This window comes from Danio rerio, chromosome 13 (genome assembly GCF_052040795.2).
Source record: "Danio rerio strain M-AB ecotype USA chromosome 13, GRCz13ab, whole genome shotgun sequence".
Lineage (NCBI taxonomy): Eukaryota > Metazoa > Chordata > Actinopteri > Cypriniformes > Danionidae > Danio > Danio rerio.
Genome location: NC_141033.1, coordinates 4912581 through 4935000, shown reverse-complemented (window position 1 = coordinate 4935000; position 22420 = coordinate 4912581). Strand labels below are relative to the sequence as shown.

At 38.8% G+C, this 22420-nt stretch overlaps 2 protein-coding genes and 1 long non-coding RNA gene across 4 annotated transcripts in view; 1 reads left to right on the top strand and 2 right to left on the bottom strand.

The window, feature by feature from the left end:
• Window positions 1–22420, bottom strand: part of micu1 (mitochondrial calcium uptake 1) — a 99598-nt gene that overhangs the window by 13532 nt on the left and 63646 nt on the right. Inside the window, 4 exon segments of the mRNA NM_001083833.2 lie at window positions 2211–2348; window positions 6547–6747; window positions 9994–10076; window positions 12212–12326. Coding sequence (NP_001077302.2) covers window positions 2211–2348; window positions 6547–6747; window positions 9994–10076; window positions 12212–12326 — 537 coding nt within the window.
• abcg2c (ATP-binding cassette, sub-family G (WHITE), member 2c) overlaps window positions 1–22420 on the top strand; it is a 154961-nt gene that overhangs the window by 110426 nt on the left and 22115 nt on the right. The gene's annotated exons all lie outside the window — the stretch shown is intronic.
• On the bottom strand, window positions 16254–21006 carry LOC141377104 (uncharacterized). The gene is made up of 2 exons (XR_015505685.1): window positions 17206–21006; window positions 16254–17150 (listed from the first exon to the last, which is right to left on the bottom strand). It is a non-coding gene; the product is annotated as an uncharacterized LOC141377104 (long non-coding RNA).

Sequence of the window (22420 nt, the reverse complement as noted above, 5' to 3'; positions counted from 1 at the left end):
TCTAATCGGACCAAAAGAGCTAAAACAAGTCACGTGCGAGTAAACTCTCCTCACATTGGTCAGAGTGTCAGGGTTTATTTTGCAGCGTCCCGCTCAGCTGTCAGGAGAGGTGGTGGTTTGGTGGTGATTGACAGGGTGCGCGCGCGTGACGTGTCTGAGGAGAGATGCAGTGGGGAGGGGTGAGAAGGGTGCGCGACATTGTCTATTTGAGGACCATGAGGGAGACGCGAGATTACCGGGAGATAATCACTCGTTTGCGGGCATCCGGAGACTCGCGAAACTTCCCACCATACTCATAATTCTCTCTTCATATAGCCGTATGTCTATTACATATTCATAAAACACTGTGATATAACCGCGCTCGGATCGGATCGCTTTCTCACTGCAATCGAACCGCTCCAGGGTTCGTTTCAATCGAGCCGAGACCACCTCATTCAAGCGATCTCGGAGCGATTACTTTGGCGCGGAACAGAGCGCGATTGCCCTGTTCACATATGCCAATCGAACCGCGCTAACTGGGCAAACGAGACAGGTTCCGAAACAAACGTGTAGGTGTGAAAGCACCCTAAATAAGAATACTTTAAGTCGGGCTATCTTTAAAAACGTTACTTTAAACTTAAGCTGGGCACAAATCCCTAAAATATCTTTAAAAGCCATGCTTCTAATCTCCTATGTGGTCTTGACTCAATCAATTACAGAAGGTTAGCATGTTTTGTTTTCTCTCAGTGAAATGTCAGCGCATATATTTAATTGCCCTGGATTATTACTGTCGTTTTTATAAAAGGGGAAATTCATTTAGTTTAAAGTTTCCTTTCTAACCAGTTCATTTAGACTTAATGTACTTTCTTGCAATAGATGCTTCGTAACAATGGCCATCTACTTTTGCAGGTCCTGGGGCTTCATCCGCACCTAGCCCTTATGTTAATCCGGCCCTGGCTATCCTGCTGGAGAATTTGCTCTCTCCTGTGGTTTGTAATGTAATGGGCAGCACAAATGTCTTCATACCTCAGGCTGTTGATGTTGTCATCCACTCTGCAGATCTCTCACTCGCCATCATACTGAATGTAACCCCAAACCATGAATCTTGGGTCCATGTTGGTTCCAGTAGGTCTTCTGCAGTAGAGATCTGCGCGGGACTAAATTTTGAATCCTCCTCCTGCCCGCACCCACCAGGTTTTAGCCCGAACCCGACCGCTCCCGCTTATATAAACAATTTGTTGTCCCGCTGCCCGACCCGCCCCGTTTTCTGCCCGCCACGACCAATCCCGCTAAAGAGCGGGGGAGAACAAAACTGAAAATCACCCAGCTATACAGTCCAGACAGCCAAGCTGTCTGTATAAACACACACAGCACCAAGCACACACACACAGACAAAGCTTTCTCTCTCTCTCTCTCTCATACGCGTGCGCGCACTAACACACACACAAGCACCAAGCAGACACACAGGCGTTTGCTCTTATATCAACTCAAAGGCTTGTAACACATGTATTAAGTACCAATGTAATACCAAAAGGTTTTATATAAAGGTATATAAATACTGAGTCGCGCCAGCTCCGGGCCGCAGCGCACATTACTCTCGGGCCGATTCCGGCGCGGATGCGGCAGCGTCGGCTTGCTTACAGCCGCTGCATCTGGCCCGATTGATTGAGTCCGGCAGCCGGAGCCGGGCCGAGTGGTAAGTCTCCGGCAGGTGAGAATCTAGCCGGAACTGGCCCGAGTGTATTTTGCTATCTGGGAAGCTCTCTCTCTTTCTCATTCGCGCGCGCGCACTAACATACACACAAGCACCAAGCACACACACAGGCAAAGCTCTCTCTCATTCGCATAGCAATATCCGCGATATTGCTAGACAGCCCGCTCCCGTCCCAAATTAAACCCGTTACCGGCCGCTCCCGCGATTTATTCGGAAATTTATTCCCGCGCCGCAGAAATCTGGTCGGGTCCTGTGGCGCCCGCGGGACAGCTGCGGGAATGCAGACCTCTATTCTGCAGTATTTGTGATGATTGGGATGCAGCTCAACAGATGATTCATCAGAAAAAACAACCTTCTGCCACTTTTCCAAATGATCAACGAGAAGTCAAGTTATTATTTGTGGCTCTTACAGCTAGGATCGACTGACTGGGTTGATTTTACTGATATGCCACAAAAATATGCACACACACGTTTACACACACATTCACACACACAAGACTCTTATCAAGCTGCCCACCTGAGCATCCTTGAACATTCTTTTAAGGTTTTTCTGCATCTGTTTGAGCTTGCGGGATTGAACTCCGCTGTAGGCCAGCAGCATTCCACCAAACTGCTTCTCTGTGATCCTGCCGTCCACCGGATCATTCCTTTCAAACTACACAAAATCACACACACAGAGAATACTGAATAATGGCCATTGAAGTGAATCTTATGCTCAGCTGGTCAATATCATTTACAATTCATATTGGGCTGAATGTTTAAGCGTGGGCGCAGCCGTGCCGGGTCACAAAGTCCTGCAGGATTTAAAGTAGCTGACAGAAAAAAAAGCTGAATGGCTCTCTATAGCTGGAACTCATTAGGGTTTGACTATAAGATTCATTTAAATGGATATTCTGCCATTATCTAGTCAACCATCAGAAATGCAGCAGGTTTGAAATATAATCTAGCACTGTAAGTCAAGGTGGATAATTATTATCAGTGAATAATTACTTTATATCTGGGTCAGTTCCTCGTTAAAGGTTATCGTCTTCACATGACTGGAATTTATCAGTTATGCAATTTGATCCTGAGTTAATAGTAATATTTGAGGTAACACAACAATATGGGACGCAAAGTTAATGCTATTAACATTTATTAATTATAGTTTCAGGCATCACAGTGGCGCAGTGGGATGCATGATCGCCTCTCAGCAAGGGGTTGCAGCTGGAAGGGTATCTGAAGCGTAAAACATATGCTGGATAAGTTGGCGGTTCATTCCGCTGTGGAGACCCCAGATTAATAAAGGGACTAAGCCGAAAAGAAAATGAATGAATGAATTATAGTTTAACACTTACTAATTAATTCTAAAAATGCAACGCTCTGCTTGCTAACATTAGTCAATGTAACACGAGTTAACATGAATTACAATGAATGACTGTATTTTTATTAACAAACATGAATGAATACAATAACTAACTTGATTAATACTTGATTCGGGTTGGTCAGTCGCAACATTCCAAGGTATGTTATCCTAAGGTAACAACCGCTAAATAACACAGGATCACCTTGATTGCCAGTGAACGCGTTTAAATCCATATACTTATATCCACATTCATATGAATCTGCTTGTCTGTCATGCCGTGTTCTTGACTGTTTGGTGTCATCTTGTGAATGAATAATACGTCGTTTAGTCTATGCAAGTAGTTTAGTTTCTGTCAGATTTGTGAAACATTGACTGTTTGGCGCCGTCTTGAGATTAAAAATGGGCAGGTTATTGTATACTCCATCTTTTTTTGCTGTGTTAGCTTTGCCTTTAATTAAAGTGTTAATAAATTATTACAGATCTGAACTAAAGCTGCACGACTAATTGAAAAAAGATTGTGATCTCGATTCGACCCCCTAGATGATCTTAATCCAGCATTTCTACGATTCTGTCATATTTTCAAGTTCAGCAGTTTTCAAGTTGTTTTACATACATTGTTCAGCAAAGTGGACGCCTCCAAATTGTGTTGAAAGTTTCACATACTGTATTTATAAGGTATAATTCATCCCAAAATGTCATTTCTGTCAATGTAATGATGTATTCGTGGCCGCAAAAACACACGGGACGTGAGCTGCTGACCGTAACCTGTTACCACAGAGAGGGCGGACGCGCACTTGTCTCACACACAACACTTTTTATGTATAGTAAATTATTGTCGTAATCATTACTCTAAAATGCGATATGGTTATAATAAAATAAAAAAATGAATAAAAAAAATTCTTATTTTAGCCAGAATCGTGTAGCTCTAATCTGAACGGTGTTTTGTGTCTAACGTTTAAGTTTTGTGGCAAGTAGGGATGTAATAAGTGGGATAAAGTACATCCATCAGTTGCCTGTCCTGTATATTAAAGTGTTACTATATTTTGGATCACTGTCACTTCAGAAAAATTAAAAATAAAATAAATTGGTAACAGATATGCTGGAAGTTTGATATTAATGTTAATATTAATAAAAAAAATCTAACACTAATTTTTGTTAATTATTATTATATATTGATGTATTGCTTTAAAGACCAGGCTTTAAATTTTGAACAGACAAATCTGAAATGTAAATTGATAGAAATGAAAAATGATTAAAATAACTATTTTTCAGTTCACAATTGGAGATGATTTTTGGAGTAAAGGAGACACAGAGTTATGGTCAAAATACTCTGAATTTCATTAGTAATGACTGTCAGGACTGTGAGACAAAAAGGTTAATCTCTACTGTCTTTAATGTCAGATTTAGCAGCTCAGTCCACTGAGGGAGCTGATAACAGACAGAAGGGAGAGATTGAGGAAAACCCGACAGAACAGAGAGCTGCAGCCTCAGCACATCTCAAAGAGCAGATAACAGAGAGATCTAAAGGGGTGTGTGTGTGTGTGTGTGTGTGTGAGAGAGAGAGAGAGAGAGAGACAGAGGCTGCTAACCACTGACACTCTGTCAAACCCTGAGGAGGTTACATCACATTCAGTGTCACTCAGGCCACACTAGTGCCAACGGCTCTCAAATCCCTCTCTCGCTCTTCCATGACCTGCCATTGATTTATTCTTTATAAATATTCAAATTGCGTTGGCTAGTATTATGCTAGTACTATAGTTTACACTAAAGTACATCTGATGCTGACCAATAACTGATATGGTCCAGCTAAAATCTGTGGATGTTTTTCTTTCTATTTCTGTGCTGTGTTATTATTATTATTACATTTTTTTTAAATTCATGTAGAATGGTTTTTTAAGAGCATAAGTGCAAAAAACAAACAAACAAACAAACCAAACAGAACAGAACCAAAATCAAACCAAATCAACTGAAGCAAAACAAAACTGGAACCAAACTAAACAAAACAAAGTGAAATTAAACTAAATTAAACCAAACCCAACCGAAGTGAAACAGGACAAAAGCAGAACAGAAACAGAACAAAAAGCAAACTAAATTAAATGAAACAAACTGAAACCAAAACCAATCAAACCAAACCAAGCAAAATGAAACCAAACCAAACCCAATCCAAAACAGGAACTGAAACTAGAACAAAAAACAAAACAAATTAACTAAATGAAATGAAACCAAATCAAAACTTAAAAACCAAAAAAAAAATGAAACCAGAACCAAACAAAACAAAATGAAATTAAACAAAACAAAACCAAAACCGGAACTGGAACCATAACAAAAGCCAAACAAAATGAAACCAAACTGGAACCAAAACCAAACAAAACAAACTAAAATAAAATGGAACGAAATTAAACAAAATCAAACCAAACCGAAACCAAAACTGGAACCAGAACAAAAAACAAACAAAATTAAATTAAATGAAACCAAACTGAATCCAAAACCAAACAAGAACCAAATGAAAAAAAAATGAAAAAAACCTGACCCGAAACAGGAAAAAGAACAAAAACCAAATGAAATGAAACCAAAACAAAACCATAAAAAAAAAATCTTATCAAACCAAACCAGAATCCAACAAAACAAAATGAAACCAAACCAAATTGGAACTGGAACCAAAACAAAATCCTAACAAAACGAAATCAAATGAAATCCAACCAAAACCAAACAAATTCAGAACCAAACAAAACGCAATTAAACTAAATGAAACCAAAGCAAACCAAAACCAAACTAAACTAAATTAAACTAAATGAAACCAAAGCAAACCAAAACCAAACTAAACTAAATTAAACTAAATGAAACAAACAAAAACCCGAACCAAAACTGGAACAAAAACCAAATGGAATTAAACTAAATTGAATGAAATAACCGAAACCAAACCAATCCACAATCAAAAGAAACAAAATGAAACCAAACCAGAACCAAACAAAACAGAATTAAACAAAACCAAACCAAAAATAAATAACACTTAACAATACTGAATGTGAGGTTTCGCTATCGGAGATGGACTCCAAAAAATGTGTGCAATTTAAATAAGTTGGATAAATCAATGAGGATTTGAACAGCCATTCGTCACTCTCAGAAAACATATCAGCAAAAGTTTTTCCCCCCACAATATTTACTCAAAATTAACAAATTGGAAACATTACTCTTTCTACAGTTTATTTTTGCAACTAGCAAAAGGAGGAACTGACACTTTTTATCACTACTTATAAGTACCTACTGAACAGTTCTCCATCTTTTCTTTTTTTTTCCATCCCATTACCCCAAATCCTGATTAACGCCTCCTTACTTCCAGGACAGCACACAATATTCTGTGCTGAATGAATCTGCAGCTTTAAATTATGCATGAGGTTAAGATTCCAGCGGAGACTTTGGCAGACAACTTTCAACCTCGATTCATTTTTTTCTGTCATCCCTCATATAAAAAGTCTACATTTCTCCATCTTCCTCAACGTATACGCCTTACCTCCAGTTTAAGCACATCATGCTGTAATTTCCTCTGGAACTCCAGGAAGCTGCTTATAGTGAGTTTGCCCTTCAGATCAGCCCCGAAAAAGTAGGTGGTGAGAGCTGAGCTGCAGCCGCCGGTTTTCAGAGTGTTTCCTGTAGTGGAGCGATCTCGGTGTCTCATCCCCATACTGGTCTGAGAGCGAATGATACTCTGAACCTGGAAAAAAAACAACATACACTTATTTATTATTACACTTATTAGGTACACCTGTCCAACTGCTCGTTAACGGAATTTTTAATCAGCCAATCACAGGGCAGCAACTCAATGCATTTAGGCATGTAGACATGGTCAAGACGATCTGTTGCAGTTCAAACTGAGCATCAGAATGGGGAAGGAAGGGGATTTAAGTGACCAACCCGGTACTAGTACGGTGAACTATATGTATATAACTCAGTGATTTGTAACTTCACATATACAGGGGCTGGACAATAAAACTTAAAGGGTCACGAAACACCAAAACACATGTTTTGAGCTGTTGACAGTCGTATATGTGTCCCACACTGCTAAAAACACTATTAGCACACCTATATTTCACTAAAAAGTGTAAATTGGTTGTTTTTGCGTTATTTCAAGCAAATTCGGACTTCCGGTTTGAAACGAATTTTTAAAGCTTTGTCACGGTCATGACATAATAGCCTGTCCAGCATGCAGACTGGACGTCTGTGCCAGAGTGTGTCTTATTACGTCTTACAGTGTGATGCATTAATGCATGAGTAAAGCTTGGTTCAAACCAATCAGCGCGCTTCATTGTGCAACTTCATTAATATTCATTATTGTCACAGTGTTTAGACGACAGAGACGCCACGTTGTGTTGGCAAAACAAGCGTGAAGTGTTGCTTTTATAGTTTGCTGCAGTTAAGTTTTGTTTTCATTTTCTCTCTGTGAGAGCGCAGCTGGAGTCACGAGTGGATTAACAGTGTACGCGACACGCGACAACAATAACTTACGTGTCTAAGGAGGATTATTGTTTACCTGAGAGCTGTTCTCATCTGCAAACGCTGAGATCCGGAATTGCTTGTAGTCTTCTCTTCATAAAGACGCGGCTCTAGTTGCTGGTGATTGTCCTGTCTCTACAGATTTGGTAAGTGAGCGACCAGTGCTCTTTGTTTATTCAGTTTGTTTGTATTGAACAAACTATTGCACCGAGTGTAAACATGCTAGCACCACAACCAAACTTTAACCTCGTGTAGGATTTTCACCGCATTTAGTGACCGGAATAACACACGCAGCTTTCTGACGCTACCTGCTGTGTGCATCTAAGTTTCCAGGAAATGCGGAGGGTTTTTTTCTCTCATTCGCCGTGCGGTATCAAACATTGCATGAAAAATACACGCTTACAGCAGTTCCTCGAATCAAATATCTCGTTTGTCGCGAGGGGCATGAATGAATTCCCTGAATGAAAGAGCCAAACTGCAGTTAAAGTCCAACATTTAATAATTTGGCAAATAATTCGACTACAGATGTCCACGTAGGTTAAACACAATCACTTTCTCCTGTGTGTGTGTTTGTGTATTTTGACTCTGAAACTCGCGCGTGCCCAAATAGACACTCCCACACCATCTTACTTTAGTTCCTTCGACACTCCCCCCTAAACAGAGCTGGACACGCCCACTTTTCTGACTTTTTCCAAAGTAGAGGTGTGAAAACACCCTGCTGAAATGAGGGGGTTTCATGGCCCTTTAAACACTGGCCAATTTGATGTTGGCGGTTTCATGGCTAAATTTGACCAGCCTGGTGGCCAATCCTAATTGATTTCACATTCCAAGCAAGCAAAAATCTTGGGCTGTGCACAATGTGAACGTGTATTGTTCTCTGATGAGTCCCTGTCTTCCCCACATGCGAGAGAGTTACGGTGTGGAGAAGCCCCAAAGACAAATACCACCCAGACTGTTGCATGCCTAGAGTGAAGCATGGGGGTGGATCAGTGATGGTTTGGGCTGCAACATTATGGCATTCCCAAGCCCCAATACTTGTGCTAGATGGGTGCGTCACTGCCAAGGACTACCAAACCATTCTGGAGGACCTGCGAACATAGTAACCTAAAGGTGGTGCCATGTATCAGGATGACAACACACCAAAACACACAGCAAAACTGGTGACAGAGTGGATGATGAACATGAAAGTGAAGTTGAACATCTCATATGGCCAGCAAAGTCACCAGATCTAGATATTATTGAGCTACTTTGGATGTTTTGAAGGAGCAAGTCAGGAATTTTTTCCACCACCAGCATCACATAGTGACCTGGACACGAATGGCTCAAAATCCATCTGGCCACTGTGTTGGACTTGTATCTGTCATTCCGAAGACAAATGGATGCTGTATTGGCCGGAAAAACGAGATCCAACAACATGCTAATGAATTATTTTGGTCTAAACCCAGTACCATTGTCCAACCCCTGTATATAGCGCTTGACTATCTCTCAATTTCAGTCCACATAGTGACAAAGAATATCCTTAACCATACATGTGCAGCATCAACCTGACTAATCCTTGGATGGTTTGCACATGATTATAGAGAAGTTAATTCACCTTTAATTTTACAGTGAATCTTTAGTCAATCATGTGTGTTTTGATGTGAGACACATGAATATCGGTCAGACAAAGACCTTGTGAAGACAGTATTACAATATTTACTATTATACATACAGTATTGTCTTGTGTAATAAGACAGGAGCTCGGGAGAAATTCAAGGACTCTTTTCAGGGTGAAGGTGTAAATGTTAAGGTGTCCAGGGACTGGAAACTAGGACACAAGGACATCAAGGGTATTTAGCTCCTGGGATTCTCGGAGAATAAGGGCAGTGTGTTATTTGGCTGTGATGTATTGGAGGTTTCGGGACAGCAACTAAAGATAAGCATCAATAAATCATTAAATGACAGCATGGCAACTGTTGTTAAATCAAACAATCCAGATGAGTGAGAAATGCTTCTGAATATCAAGCCTTTTACATTGTTCTCCCATAAAGTGTGAGTGGAACTGATGTTGTGAAAGGCCAGGTCATATACAGCACTGCAGTTAGTAGCAGTATATTGTATTTGATTTAGCAGCATTCTTTTTCACTTGAATTGAATCTCCACTTGACAACAAAGAACCTTGTCTCTGCAATGACTTTCAGCGTGTTTCCAACAACAGCTTCTGACTGATTTTTTTGTTTAACTTGGTATGAGAAAGTGACACTGAAAGAAAAGCTTTGCGGAATCAAATCACAGCAGTGACACTTTAACAGATTTCGAGAAATTTGATTTGAATAGGATTTCAAGGCATGCAAAATTGCAGCTAAAAACTGAAGCGAAGAATCATGTTTTTTTGCATGTTGTCTGTTGACACTTGCTAAGTAGAAATTGATTCCAGTTGGATCAGATTTGGACAGACAGTTTGAACAAGGCTTTTGTGTTCACTCACTTGCTCAAACTCTTCAAGGTCAACCTCTCCGTCTCCGTTCAAGTCAAACATCTTGAAGGCAATTTCAAAGTTCCTCTGAGGAGCTGCAAAGAAACGAAAAAAAGGACTTATGACAATCATAATGGCTATTTCTGCATGTTTAAACAGGATTGGGATAAAATGGATTGGCATGGATGGCTTGGATTGGGATGGATTAGATTAGGATGGATGGGGGGAAAGATTGGGATGGATGGATTGGTTGAGAGGGATGGAAGGATTGGGAGAGATTGATGTATGCATGTATGTATGTATGCCTGTATGTATGTATGTATGTATGTATGTATGTATGCATGTATTTATGTATGTGATTGGATTGAGACTGGGATGGATGGATTGGGATGGATGGATGGATGGATGTATGTGATTGGATTGAGACTGGGATGGATGGATTGGGATGGATGGATGTATGCATGTATGTATGTATGTATGTATGTATGTATGTATGTATGTATGTATGTATGTATGTGATTGGATTGAGACTGGGATGGATGGATTGGGATGGATGGATGGATGGATGGATTGATGGATGGATTGGGAGGGAGGGAAGGAGGGATGGATGGATTGGGAAGGATATATTGGCATAGACGGATGGATTGGAATGGATGGATGAATGGATGGATTAGATTGAGATGGATGAATGGATGGATTGGACTGGGATGGATGGATGGGTGGGTGGATGGATGGATGGACGGATGGATTGGGATGGATGGGATTGAATTGGGATGGATGGATTGGGACTGTGATGGATGAATGGATTGGTATAAATTGAATTGGAATGGATGGATAGATTGGGATGGATTGGATTTGAGATGGATGGATTGGACTGAGATGGATGGATTTGACTGGGATAGATGGATCGATGGATTGGATTGGGATGGATGATGGATGGATGGATTGGGATGGATGGATGGATTGGATTAGGATGGATTGAATTGGGATGGATGGATTTTGATGAAAAACTTTAAATGATTTCCAAATCTCAGTAGTACCAGTAGCTTCGTAAAAACAGTTCAAACAGTTCAAACCACACCTCTCTTACTGTTAGCTTGCTAAAAGAGATTGATAACCCACAAAATAACACTCCGCCCCTACTAATAACAATGATAACTTGATGACTTTTACAAGAGCCAATCACACAGCAGAAATGTGCAACAATGGGAATCTAAAAGTGTGATGATATTAGAGATTTGATAGTTTCGGCCACCACAAAAAATAAATCGGCTGAAAATATTTTATGCCACTTATTGGACTCTCAAATTTTTGTGTCTTCAGCAATTGTTGGGAAACGCTTTTGTACAATATGGAAAAAAGTTATCCAGACTGCATTTTGTCATATCGCCCAGCCCTAATGCATTTCTCTCAAGTTTTTAGAGAAGCTGAATGTAAGATTGGTAACTGAGAAACCAACAGTGAAAGCGGCAAGCATAATGGATACATTTGATTAGTCACACTGGTGTAATGTTCACTAGGTCAGAGTTTACAAATTTATTTGCACCTCCGCCTCAAGTCTAAAATCACCACAATAAGCCTTAACATTTTTTTTTCCCAAATCAAGGAATTTTTGTTCAAAATTTGCCATTCCATCAATCGTTTCTCATCAGATACTTCAAAATGGGCATTAAGACATAGTGATGTAAATCACAGCTATTGTAACTACACTATAATTTCACTAATTTGAATCCTAATTGAACTACCAATTGACAAACATGTCTGATTACTTCAATGTATACTCCAGTAATGAATTCATTTGTTTTTGTGTAATTTTTCATCCAGACCTATAGCAAAGTCCCTTTAAGGAAAGTCATTTCACTTGGTGGCCATCTTTGAAGTGCCTTTAGGGCTGTATGCTCTGGCTGAATCACCAATAAAACTAAACATATGTGTGTTAGTTGACTTATTTTCATTCTAAGCGTTCCAATCACACAGAATCTGCAAAAACTCACGTCTGGGTCTCCCCCCTCCCCCAAAGAATCCTCAGTCTGTCTCGATCAATGATTGGCTCCTGCACTAGAAGGCAGGGCTTCATTCGCTATTTTGACCGTTACACCTCTCCTTATTCAAAACTATACGAGTCGCGTCTTGTGTAATCTACAGTCTTCGCCTATAGGTGGCAGTATTTGGTCCAAAAATGCTGTCATGCTGACTATGAAAACAAAAAGACATTTACTAAGAAACTTACTAGAGAGGACAGTCGTGAGGAAGATGTAGTCGGAGAAAGAGATGAGTCCACACTCCCCCAGAGTGTAGAAAATGCTGTCCTCGTCTGCAAACTTTTCTCGGTCCTGAGAGATCTTCTGCAGGTGCCCACAGAGAAAGAGAGGATTATTAACATCATATGGAGCATCTGAATCCTGTTTAAAAGCTAAATTACACTGAATAGAGTAGCAAAGATAAGGCCACTAGCATGCTAACATGGACAATATGCATTCGAGTCATGCAAATGAGGCAGGGTTGAACATAACACAAGCAAAAGAGGAAACCAAAACAAATATTTCATTAGTTTCACCTACTGAACAGCACATATGATAGGACACGTTTCAAAACCAAGTGAGCTGTCTAAAACTACAGTACATTTTTGGATGACTGGCAAGTTCAAATAAAGGAGGTTTCTGTCACAAATGACTCAGTAAAGTGGGATACTAAGCTAAACAGCATTTCCGAAAATCCTATGTTGTAATCAAGATCTTTGTCTACCTACAAATACCAATAGTTGAAGTCGAAATTATTCGTCCTTCTGTGAATTTCTTTATTCTTTTTCAAATATTTCCCAAATGATGTTTAACAGAGCAAGGAAAATTTTCACAGTATTTCCTATAATATTTTTTTCCTCTGGAGAAAGTCTTATTTGTTTTATTTCGGCTAGAATAAAAGCAGTTTTTAATTTTTGTAAAACCATTTAAAGGTCAATATTATTAGCCCCCTTAACCAACATATTTTTTCACTGTCCACAGAACAAACCATCATTATACAATGACTTGCCTAATTACAACAACCTAATTAACCTAGTTAAGCCTTTAAGGTCTCTATTTTAACGATCTAGGCGCAAAGTCTAAAGCACATGGCGCAAAAGCATTAAAGGCGTGTCCGAATCCACTTTAGCTATTTTATTGACGGAAAAATACTTTCTGCACCCTGCGCATGGTCTTACAGGCTTATGTTTAATGAGTACTGAGTGTGTTTTAAGAGTCAGTTGCTATTTACCTGGCGAACTTTGTGAGTGGAAAAACTAAACGCTTCACTAGCAGGAAATTGTAAACCGAGCATCTGCAAGTGCGAGGATAAAGAACGAGCCTCCTCCATTCGGCCTCTTATACTTTCTCTTTACTTTACTTTTACTCTTTCACTGTCATGGATAAGGAAACAGTGTTGTACGCACTTCTCTGAAGACATCCATTAGCCTACATATTTATTTTTGTTTGTTGAGCTCAAAGATTTGTTTCAAACAACACAAATTGTCTTGAATAAACTGAAAAAGCTCCTTGTGGTGATGGAGGCAGTGGTTTTTATACTTGTATATAAAATAATTTTGTAACATTTTAATCCTTTAATGTTTCATATGTAAAGATATTTGTGTGTTGCTGTAGATTCTGTGTGTATTAAGCAATGTGTAAGCGTTTTGATTTGCATAGGCGCACGACCCATTTGTACGTCAAGTGACCGGCGTGACCCACGGCGCATGCAACGCGCGTTGCTGTGAATTTATACTTATGCGCGATGTTTCTGTTGCTCTGCAATAACACTTCCGAAATGCTAGCGGGCAGTAGGTATTTATGTTTCTCTGTGTCAAGTTTCTTCGCTGGTGTTTTTTTTTTGAACGCTTCCTTAATGTAAAAGTGGCTTAAATTCGCTCATTTTGAGGCGGAACCCGCGGACGTGCAACAACTTTAACCATGAGGTAAACACAAAACAACACGTGTGCGCTTGATGCAGAAGTATAAATCAGCCTTAACGCTGGACTTTAGAGCAGCTTTTAGTTGGTCAATGGCGCCGTCTATTTCAGTTCCTCAAAATAGCAACACGCCAACATTGCGCCTTAACACACCTTAACAAAGAGGCCAAATGGATTTGCCATATAAATAACGTGGCGCAAATAGTGAAAATTTGGGTTGCGCTGGTCTACTGCACTAAAAATATCAACAGTCTGTGCCAAACACGTCTTGCGCTTTATTGTGCCGGGTGTATTATAGGGCCCAAACTTTAAGCTGAATATCAGTATCTTGAAAAATACCTAGTCAAATATTATGTGCTGTCATTATGGCAAAGATTAGTATTAGTAGTATTAGAAATTAGTTATTAAAACTAGCACAAAAATGTGCTGAAGAAATATTTCTGTTAAACAGAAATTGAGAGGAAAATATACAGTGGAGCTAATAATTTAAGAGGGCTAATAACTCTGAATTCAACTCTGTTCAAATGCTTGAATAAAGAGACTTGAATGTGATCTAAAACCAAATATCATGTGATAAAAACCTTTATACAGGCAGCTCACGTAGTTCTAGAAAAAAACAGTGCTAAAATCACTGATTTCACAAATCAACAGATGACACTGCGTTTGACATTTCTGCAGTAAACTGGTTTGCATTTTACGCAAAAACTGTTTAAATAAACAGTTTCAACCTGTTTTTGACAAAAAGACATTTAAAAGACACTCATTGGGACCCTCGTGTGTGGACGTAAACACAAACACACACATATACTACACAACAAAGTTGCTGTTGCTGTACTGTGTTACCTCAGTCTGGGGTGGATCCCATCAGTGTGTAAGAGGAAGAAAAAATGCATTAAAACAACCTGACCATTACACAATCAGGCCACACAAACACATATACAGAACTATCCCCCAGCTCTTTTATCACACCATGCGAGCTCACACATTTATGAAGCATCCCGCACATACTGTTTTTACCATTTATGACAACATTAACACAATCTGATAACACGACACATGCCTAAATCTTTACCAGAGCCAAAAAAAGGAAATCATTTTCTCTCTAAAACTCCTATTAGCTGCGTTTGTTTGCCGATCATTGAGCTGCTGCTGCTATTGATTCTATTTTTAGTGTTAATACTTATTTAAACAGCTTGCTCTAGCTATTGCAAATTTCTCAATAAATAACTGATTCAATTCAATTATTCCTCATTTCTATAGCTCTTTTACAATGTAACTTGTGTCTAGGGTTGTGCCGATGACCGACAAACTTCACAATGCTGAGCCGGCATCGCAATCCATCGCCCCGCCCCACATTTATATTGGTATATAACTTATTGTTTGCATGTCATCCTAGTAGCAATAACGGTCTTTTCATGAGCTGTGTTAAATTTTACATAGGCTGCATTCGAAACGGCATACTTCCATACTATATGGTACGCTAAAATCAGTATACGAGCCGAGTAGTATGTTCGAATTCTTAGAATTCGAAAATCAGCAGGCGAGAAGTACCCGGATGACTTACTACTTCCGGAGAGATTCTGGAGTGCGCATCCCATGATGCCCCGCGAGCGAATACATAAATGGGAGTAAAGCGACGCAACTGACGCAGGTAGGTCATGTGATCATGACAAAATGGCGGATGTAGTACGTCCGAATTCCATTCATACTTTTCACATTCAAACTGTATAGAACATACTTTTCTAACGGCTGAGTAGTACGTTTAAATTCAAATGCAGTACTTACTGAGTATTAGGTGGTTTCCTAACTATTTATTTATGGTTTGGTTATGTGTAAAGCAAAGATCATGTGGGTCAGGTAGTGAAAAAGGTAGGCAACAATTATTTAATTTGTTATGAATTAATTGATATTTAACAACAACAACAACCACCCCCACCCTACGACGCCGATGCCATCATGATGTTTCAAATTAGACATCGTACGATGCCAAATTGGTCTACATCATCCAACCCAAATTGTGTCATAGAAGCTTAACATAAAAGTTCTGGGAAATTTAACTGAATTGAGTTCAAGTTCAGTTCAGTGTGGTTTAATTTTCACTGCTGAAAGTCCAAACACTGAAGAGCAAATCCATCAATGCGCAGCTCCACAAGTCCAAACCACGTAAGCCAGTGGTGAGGAACAAACTTCACCAACTGACAAAAGTGAAAGGCAAAAATCTGTGTATATGTCTCACTTCACAGACAATATGAACAATCGTTTTTTTTTTTTTTTTTTTTTTGATGCACATACTGGAATTTATTCAGTAAAAGTGTTTTTTTATCATAGTTCATGCACATTTTTTTCTCTTATAAGATAGAAAGTTTTATCCTGCGCATAGGTTTTTTTTAATGTGTATTTTTTAAATCTACTCTTCCATCAAGCATTTTTTATGCGATTTTCCAAAGCGCGTATAGAAATGTGTGGATGGAAACATACACTAAACAAAAGTACACTTTGGACCATTCATTCATTATTCTTCAGTTTAGTCTCTTTGTCACCACAGCGGAATGAACCACTGTTTATCCAGCATATGTTTTACACAGTGGATGCCCTTCCAGCTGCAACCCAGTACTGGGAAACATCCATACACACTCATTCACACACACACATACACTATGGCCAATTTAGTTTATTAAATTCACCTATACCACGTCTTTGGAACGTGGGGGAAACCGGAGCACCCAGATGACACCCACGCCAACACGGGGAAAACATGCAAACTCCACTCAGAAATGCCAACTGACCTAGCCGGGACTCGAACCAGCAACCTTCTTGCGGTGAGGCGACAGTGCTAACCACTAAGCCACTGCATATAAACATCATCTCAAAAACACTGATTAGATTACTTGTAAAAGTCAAGCACAAGTTTGTGATTTGCTGCAGTTTATAAAGTGCTAATTTGACAACAGGGTAAAGTGTGTAGGCTGGGGTCAAGGTTATTTTTGTAGCATCTCTGAAGCTGCTCGGAGTTGGAATCTGTTAAAGCAGCTCGCAGGTGTGGCAGTAGAAGCTGACAAAAGCAAGTGTGTGTGTTTGTGTGTGTGTGTGTTTCTGTGTGTGTGTGTATATAGACTAAGAGGCTTCAGGCTCACTGTGTCCCTACTGTCACCTTCAGAGACACTTTAGAGATGCAGTCTTATGCAGCATTATGGTAGTATGGATGTCAAACACACAAGCAAGCAATACACTACAACATCAACATTAAAATAGAATTTGGTATCAATTAGGTACACAATTAGAACTTAAAGATGATAGACAGATTACAGACATTATTTTTATTTTTCATTTAATTGGTTGATATTTATTTTCTTAAATTAGTGTTTTAACTCATTTTTAACCCATAACCTTGTAGTATAATTTATAAATAGTATTATTTAGTTGAAACCAGAAGTTTTCATACACACTAAAAAAGGAACATAACCATGTCTGATGGTAAATCATACTTAAATGTTTACTATTTTAGATCTGTTAGGATTACCTAAATGATTTACATTTGCTAAATGCCAGAACAATAAGAGAATTTTTTTCGGGAGAATTTTTGATTCATTTCTAGACAGTCAAAAGTTTACACACACTTCTTTGGTATTTTTTTTTTTAGCTTTGCTTTTAAACTTTACAACTTTAGTCAAATGTTTTGGGTATTCTTCCACAAGCTTCTCACAATAGTTTGCAGACATTTTGGCCCGTTCCTCCTGACAGAATTGGTGTAACTGAGTCAGATTTGTAGGCTGTCTTGCTCGCACAAGCTTTTTCAAATCTGCCCACAAATTTTCTATAGGATTGAGATCAGGGCTTTATGATGGCCACTCCAAAACATTCACTCTGCTGAGCTTAAAGCACATTTTAACTCATTTGGCAGTATGCTTAGGGTCATGGTCTATTTGGAAGACCCATTTGTGGCCAAGTTTAAATTTCCTGGCTGATGTGTTGAGATGTTGCTTCAGTATTTCTACATAATGTTCTTTCTTCATGATGCCATCTATGCTGTGAAGTGGACCAGTCCCTCCTACAGCACAACAGCCCCACAACATGATGCTGCCGCCCCCATACTTCACAGTTGGGATGGTGCTCCTAGACTTGTAAGCTTTCCCCTTTGTCCTCCAAATGTAACACTGGTCATTATGGCCAAATTAACTGTGTTGGAACAACATGATGTGTGGAACCCAGCATTTTCTGTGTGTTTTTTTATGTTTGTGTTAAATCTAGACAAACCTGATGCCAAAATTATTATTTTAATTTATATTATAATTAATTTTCTTGGTTTTCCTACAAAACGGCAGTCTGATTTCAAGCTACAAAGCATGCTCGCTCTCTGAAGGTTATGTCTGCTGAGACAAGCTGTTCATTGTGACCAGGAAATTTTAGGAGAACTGGTTGATGAAACTCTTAATTAAAAGCAGGTGATGACACGATATGACACCGAAACAAATTAATGAAGACATTAGCAGTAAACTGTCCATGTTTTTAAGAGAGAGTAAATGCGGAAAGAGTTGATTCAGCTGATCTTGCATCAGTATGTTGAGCTGAAAGAGCTGAATAGCAGTTTGGAGCACTTTGCTAATTAGCTTACTCAAATGCCTCTTATATGATATTAATCAGCCGCAACCGCAACATAAACATTGTATTACAAATAACATTTGCACCGACAACATGTATTACACATAATGCAACATGCTGAACAGCCTTTAAAGTCCGCATGAGCTGGAAGCTGTTTTTTTTCATATTGTGAGAAACAGAATACTAAATGAGAAAACAGTGGGTGTGGCTTGTTTTTTTTCTACTGCGAGCTGATGGGATGTAGTAAAGTAGGCATTTCATTCAGAAAGATCTGGGAAAGGGTTTGAGGAGAGTTATTACAACCAAACAGACTCCTCCTCCTCCTCCTCACCATTTCTGTTTGTTGTCAAAGCTGACAACTGGAGGGGCGTGGTTAAGTATGTTAGCCACGCCCAATATGTCAGACAGACCTAATCTGAAAATTTAACTCAAAACAAACAGCACTTTCAGATTTCAAAATTGAGATTATAAGAGCCAACTTTTTTTTTTCTTAATGACATGCACAGATGAATTGTTCAGCACAAAACTTGCAATGTGAGCTAAGAAAATCAATATGATTAGTTTTGATTTCATGTGTACTTTAAAAGGACACTTCACCCAAAAAAAAAATGGAAAATTTGCTCACTATTTACTCTCCTTCAAGTGGTTTCAAACATTCATGAGTTTAATGAAAGCAAAATAATGTATTTTGAAGAATGCTGTAAACCTGTAAGGCAGGGCTATATAATTAGTTAGTCATAAAAAGCATCCCAAACGAAGGGCCGGAGGGATTTGACTTGCTTTATGAGTGATAACACAACTGCATAAGAGCGCATATGCTGTATTTTTTGCTCCTGAAGACACCCACGTTGGCTTTTTCTACATTAAAATGTTAATATATTGTATTTTGAAACTACATAATATCAGAGCATTGTACAATAGACGTTTTTTTTTTTTTAAACAAACATTCATATGTTGTATTTCAGAGCAAAACAAAAGCAGTGCATTGCTAAAGTAGGCTTCTTTTACATTCAGACTCATTCATATCCTATGTTTTGAACTGCATAACAATTATAGATGCAACAATTATAAATTTTGGTTGTACGATTATAGTCTGAAGAATACTTTCAAATAAAACTTGAATGAGAAGTTTTTTTAATTTAATATCATAGAAGTTTATGGTTGCAGGTTTCCTTTCAGTACAGAAGAAACTCATAAAAGTTTGAAACAAATGAATGGTAAACTTTTGGTGAATTTTTTTGGTGAACTGTTCCTTTAAAGCAGGGGTCACCAATCTCTGTCCTGGAGGTCCGGTGTCCCTGCAGGGTTTAGCTCCAACTTGCCTCAACACACCTGCCTGAATACTTCAAGTATACCTAGTAAGACCTTGATTAGCTTGCTCAGGTGTGTTTGATTAGGGTTGGAGGTAAAATCTGCAGGACACCGGCCCTCCAGGAACAAGTTTGGTGAGCACTGCTTTAAAGTGTTACAATTTTAAAGTAATTTAGTCATTTAATGCTTGATAGTTTGACACAATTTTGTCATTTGATTAACAGCTACTGTATACCAATACCAGAGAGTAAAATTCACAAAAAATTGATAACAAAACACAGAAATTATTATAAAAAAATGAAATAAAAATACAATAAAACTAACCTAAATTAAAAATGTGCTTTTAATTTACTTAACATTAGGCTTTCCACGCTACACACATGCCATAGCTGCCATTTTTCTCAGTAAATAAGAAATATTCAGCTAAAAACAGACTTTAAGGTTAGTTTTAAGGACTGAGTTTTAGGATAGTCCCTTGGTCTTCGAGGTTTAGGAGTCCTCTCTACTATACTTTCAAATGTTTTACTGTTTTATGAGCAAGGTTTAGAGCTAAAATGCTTTGTGAAATTCTCAAAAAAAAAAGCTCAAAATGTAGACGCGCCGGTTATTTATGTTTTTACCCTTAATCGGCAAGTTAAGCTTTAAAATGTTTTGTGAATAGGAGCTCAAAAATCCATAACAGAGAGAGAGAGAGAAACCAGATATGCCATATAAGGCATTATATCACATAGCAGTTACAATTGCACTGAGATTTTTGCCCCGCCTACAGCTTTTCCTGATTGGTCAAATTATTTCAAGCATCTCTAATGCTCCAAATTGCTCTCATTGAGAATGACTCTATCGAGTGAACAAAGCTGTAGTGTGTATGTCAGTGGCAACACTCACACACTCCTCTGTATTTAACTTTCATTTAAAGGTTACAATCATTTCAATTGTGGCTCCTTTCTTGAGAAGACAGCTTGATTAATCTTCAGTGCCGCGGTTTATGTGAAAAGGATAGAGAGAGCAAGCGCAGACACATGAGGAGTACAGCAGTTTTTTTTTGGTCTGTGTCCAATGGCACTAGCAAACAAGCCTATGCAAGGGGCTGGGCAAATTCCTGAGCTTCACCCCTATGTTCTTCAGGAATTCTTTAAAGATGTTTCACTGCAGTCTAATCACAGCTTAAAAGTCACTCTTTTAATAGCCTTTAGACCCATTGAAACGTTAGCTGAAGGAAAAGCTGTATAAAAAGTTTACCTCATTTTTTTAAAGTAACTTATTTTGTGTTCAACAGAAGAAAGCAACTCATACATGTTTGAAACGAGTACAAAGTGAGTAATTCAAGACCGAATTTTCCATTTTTAGGTGAACTATCCCTTTAATTCTCTGGTACATGTCTTCAGCTTCTCTCCTTCCTCTGCAGTACGAAGGCAGTGCTGGAAGTAAGACTGCTCTGTGTCTCTGTGGGACTTTTTGGAAGCACTTCACAGGAACCAGTTTCCCAAATACACAGGGAGCTTTATACCAACTACACGGGCTGAACTGAGAAATGGCAGTTCTTTGTGTTTGATCCAAACAATGCATTGTGTGAGTAACGTCAGCTGTTCTGCTGAGCTGTAATTTAACAAACGTTGTTACAATTTATCAGCAGTTCTGCTTCATTAATGCCAGAGCTCAGATTTCAGAGAGTAGTCTGAGTGTGCGTGTGTGAAGTTTGAGGCTGTGTTTACAGTAGTGCGTTTTAGATTGAAAACACTCCTCATTCAGATTGGTGTGTTTCAGAAAACCAGTCTCCGACCATACCATACAGCCTAACAATGTGTCCTAAATATATGTAAAGTGAACAAGATTCCAGCTACAAGCAAATTGGCTGTCTGCACCAAACATTACACGACAGGACAGAAATATTTAAATACAAGCCACTGCAATCCTGATGAAATGGTAAGGATTATAATCTAATTACTATACATTTAACATTGTTAAAGTGTAAGTGATGCACGGAGACTGCAAAGCCTAATTTTGAAAAATAGAATAAATATATTTTTATATATTAGACACACATCTGATGGTTGTATTTGTCCTCCACGTCCACAACTTCATGCATTGCGTGAAATTAGGTTTTGCAGTCTACGTGTTTAGTCCATAACTATCAATGTATCTGTTCAGCTGAGGGAATGAAACCAACCCCGTGACATCAGACACAGCAATATTCCAAAATGGTGGCGCCCTATCTCTAAAAACTATAGTAAAACATGCTGTTTTCTTGCAACACAAACATATCAGGCTTTAAAAGACATGCACATGGACTAAAATGGTGGTCAAAGTCACATAATCAGTACCTAAGGAGAACATTGTCATAGACGTTTATGGTGTTGTTTTGCAGTGACGTCAAAGAAATAGAAACTAAAATATTTCTAAAATATTAGTTTTGCGCATCACTGTCGCAGATGATTAGGAAAAAAACTAATTATACCATGCAAAAGATAGCATGATGCGGCATCGCATGTCTTTACAAAATGGTGAAAACGCACAATATCTGACCATTCATGCTGACTGGGCTTATGCATATTATGCCGGCATTCATACTTGGGGAGTCTACCAGTTTAA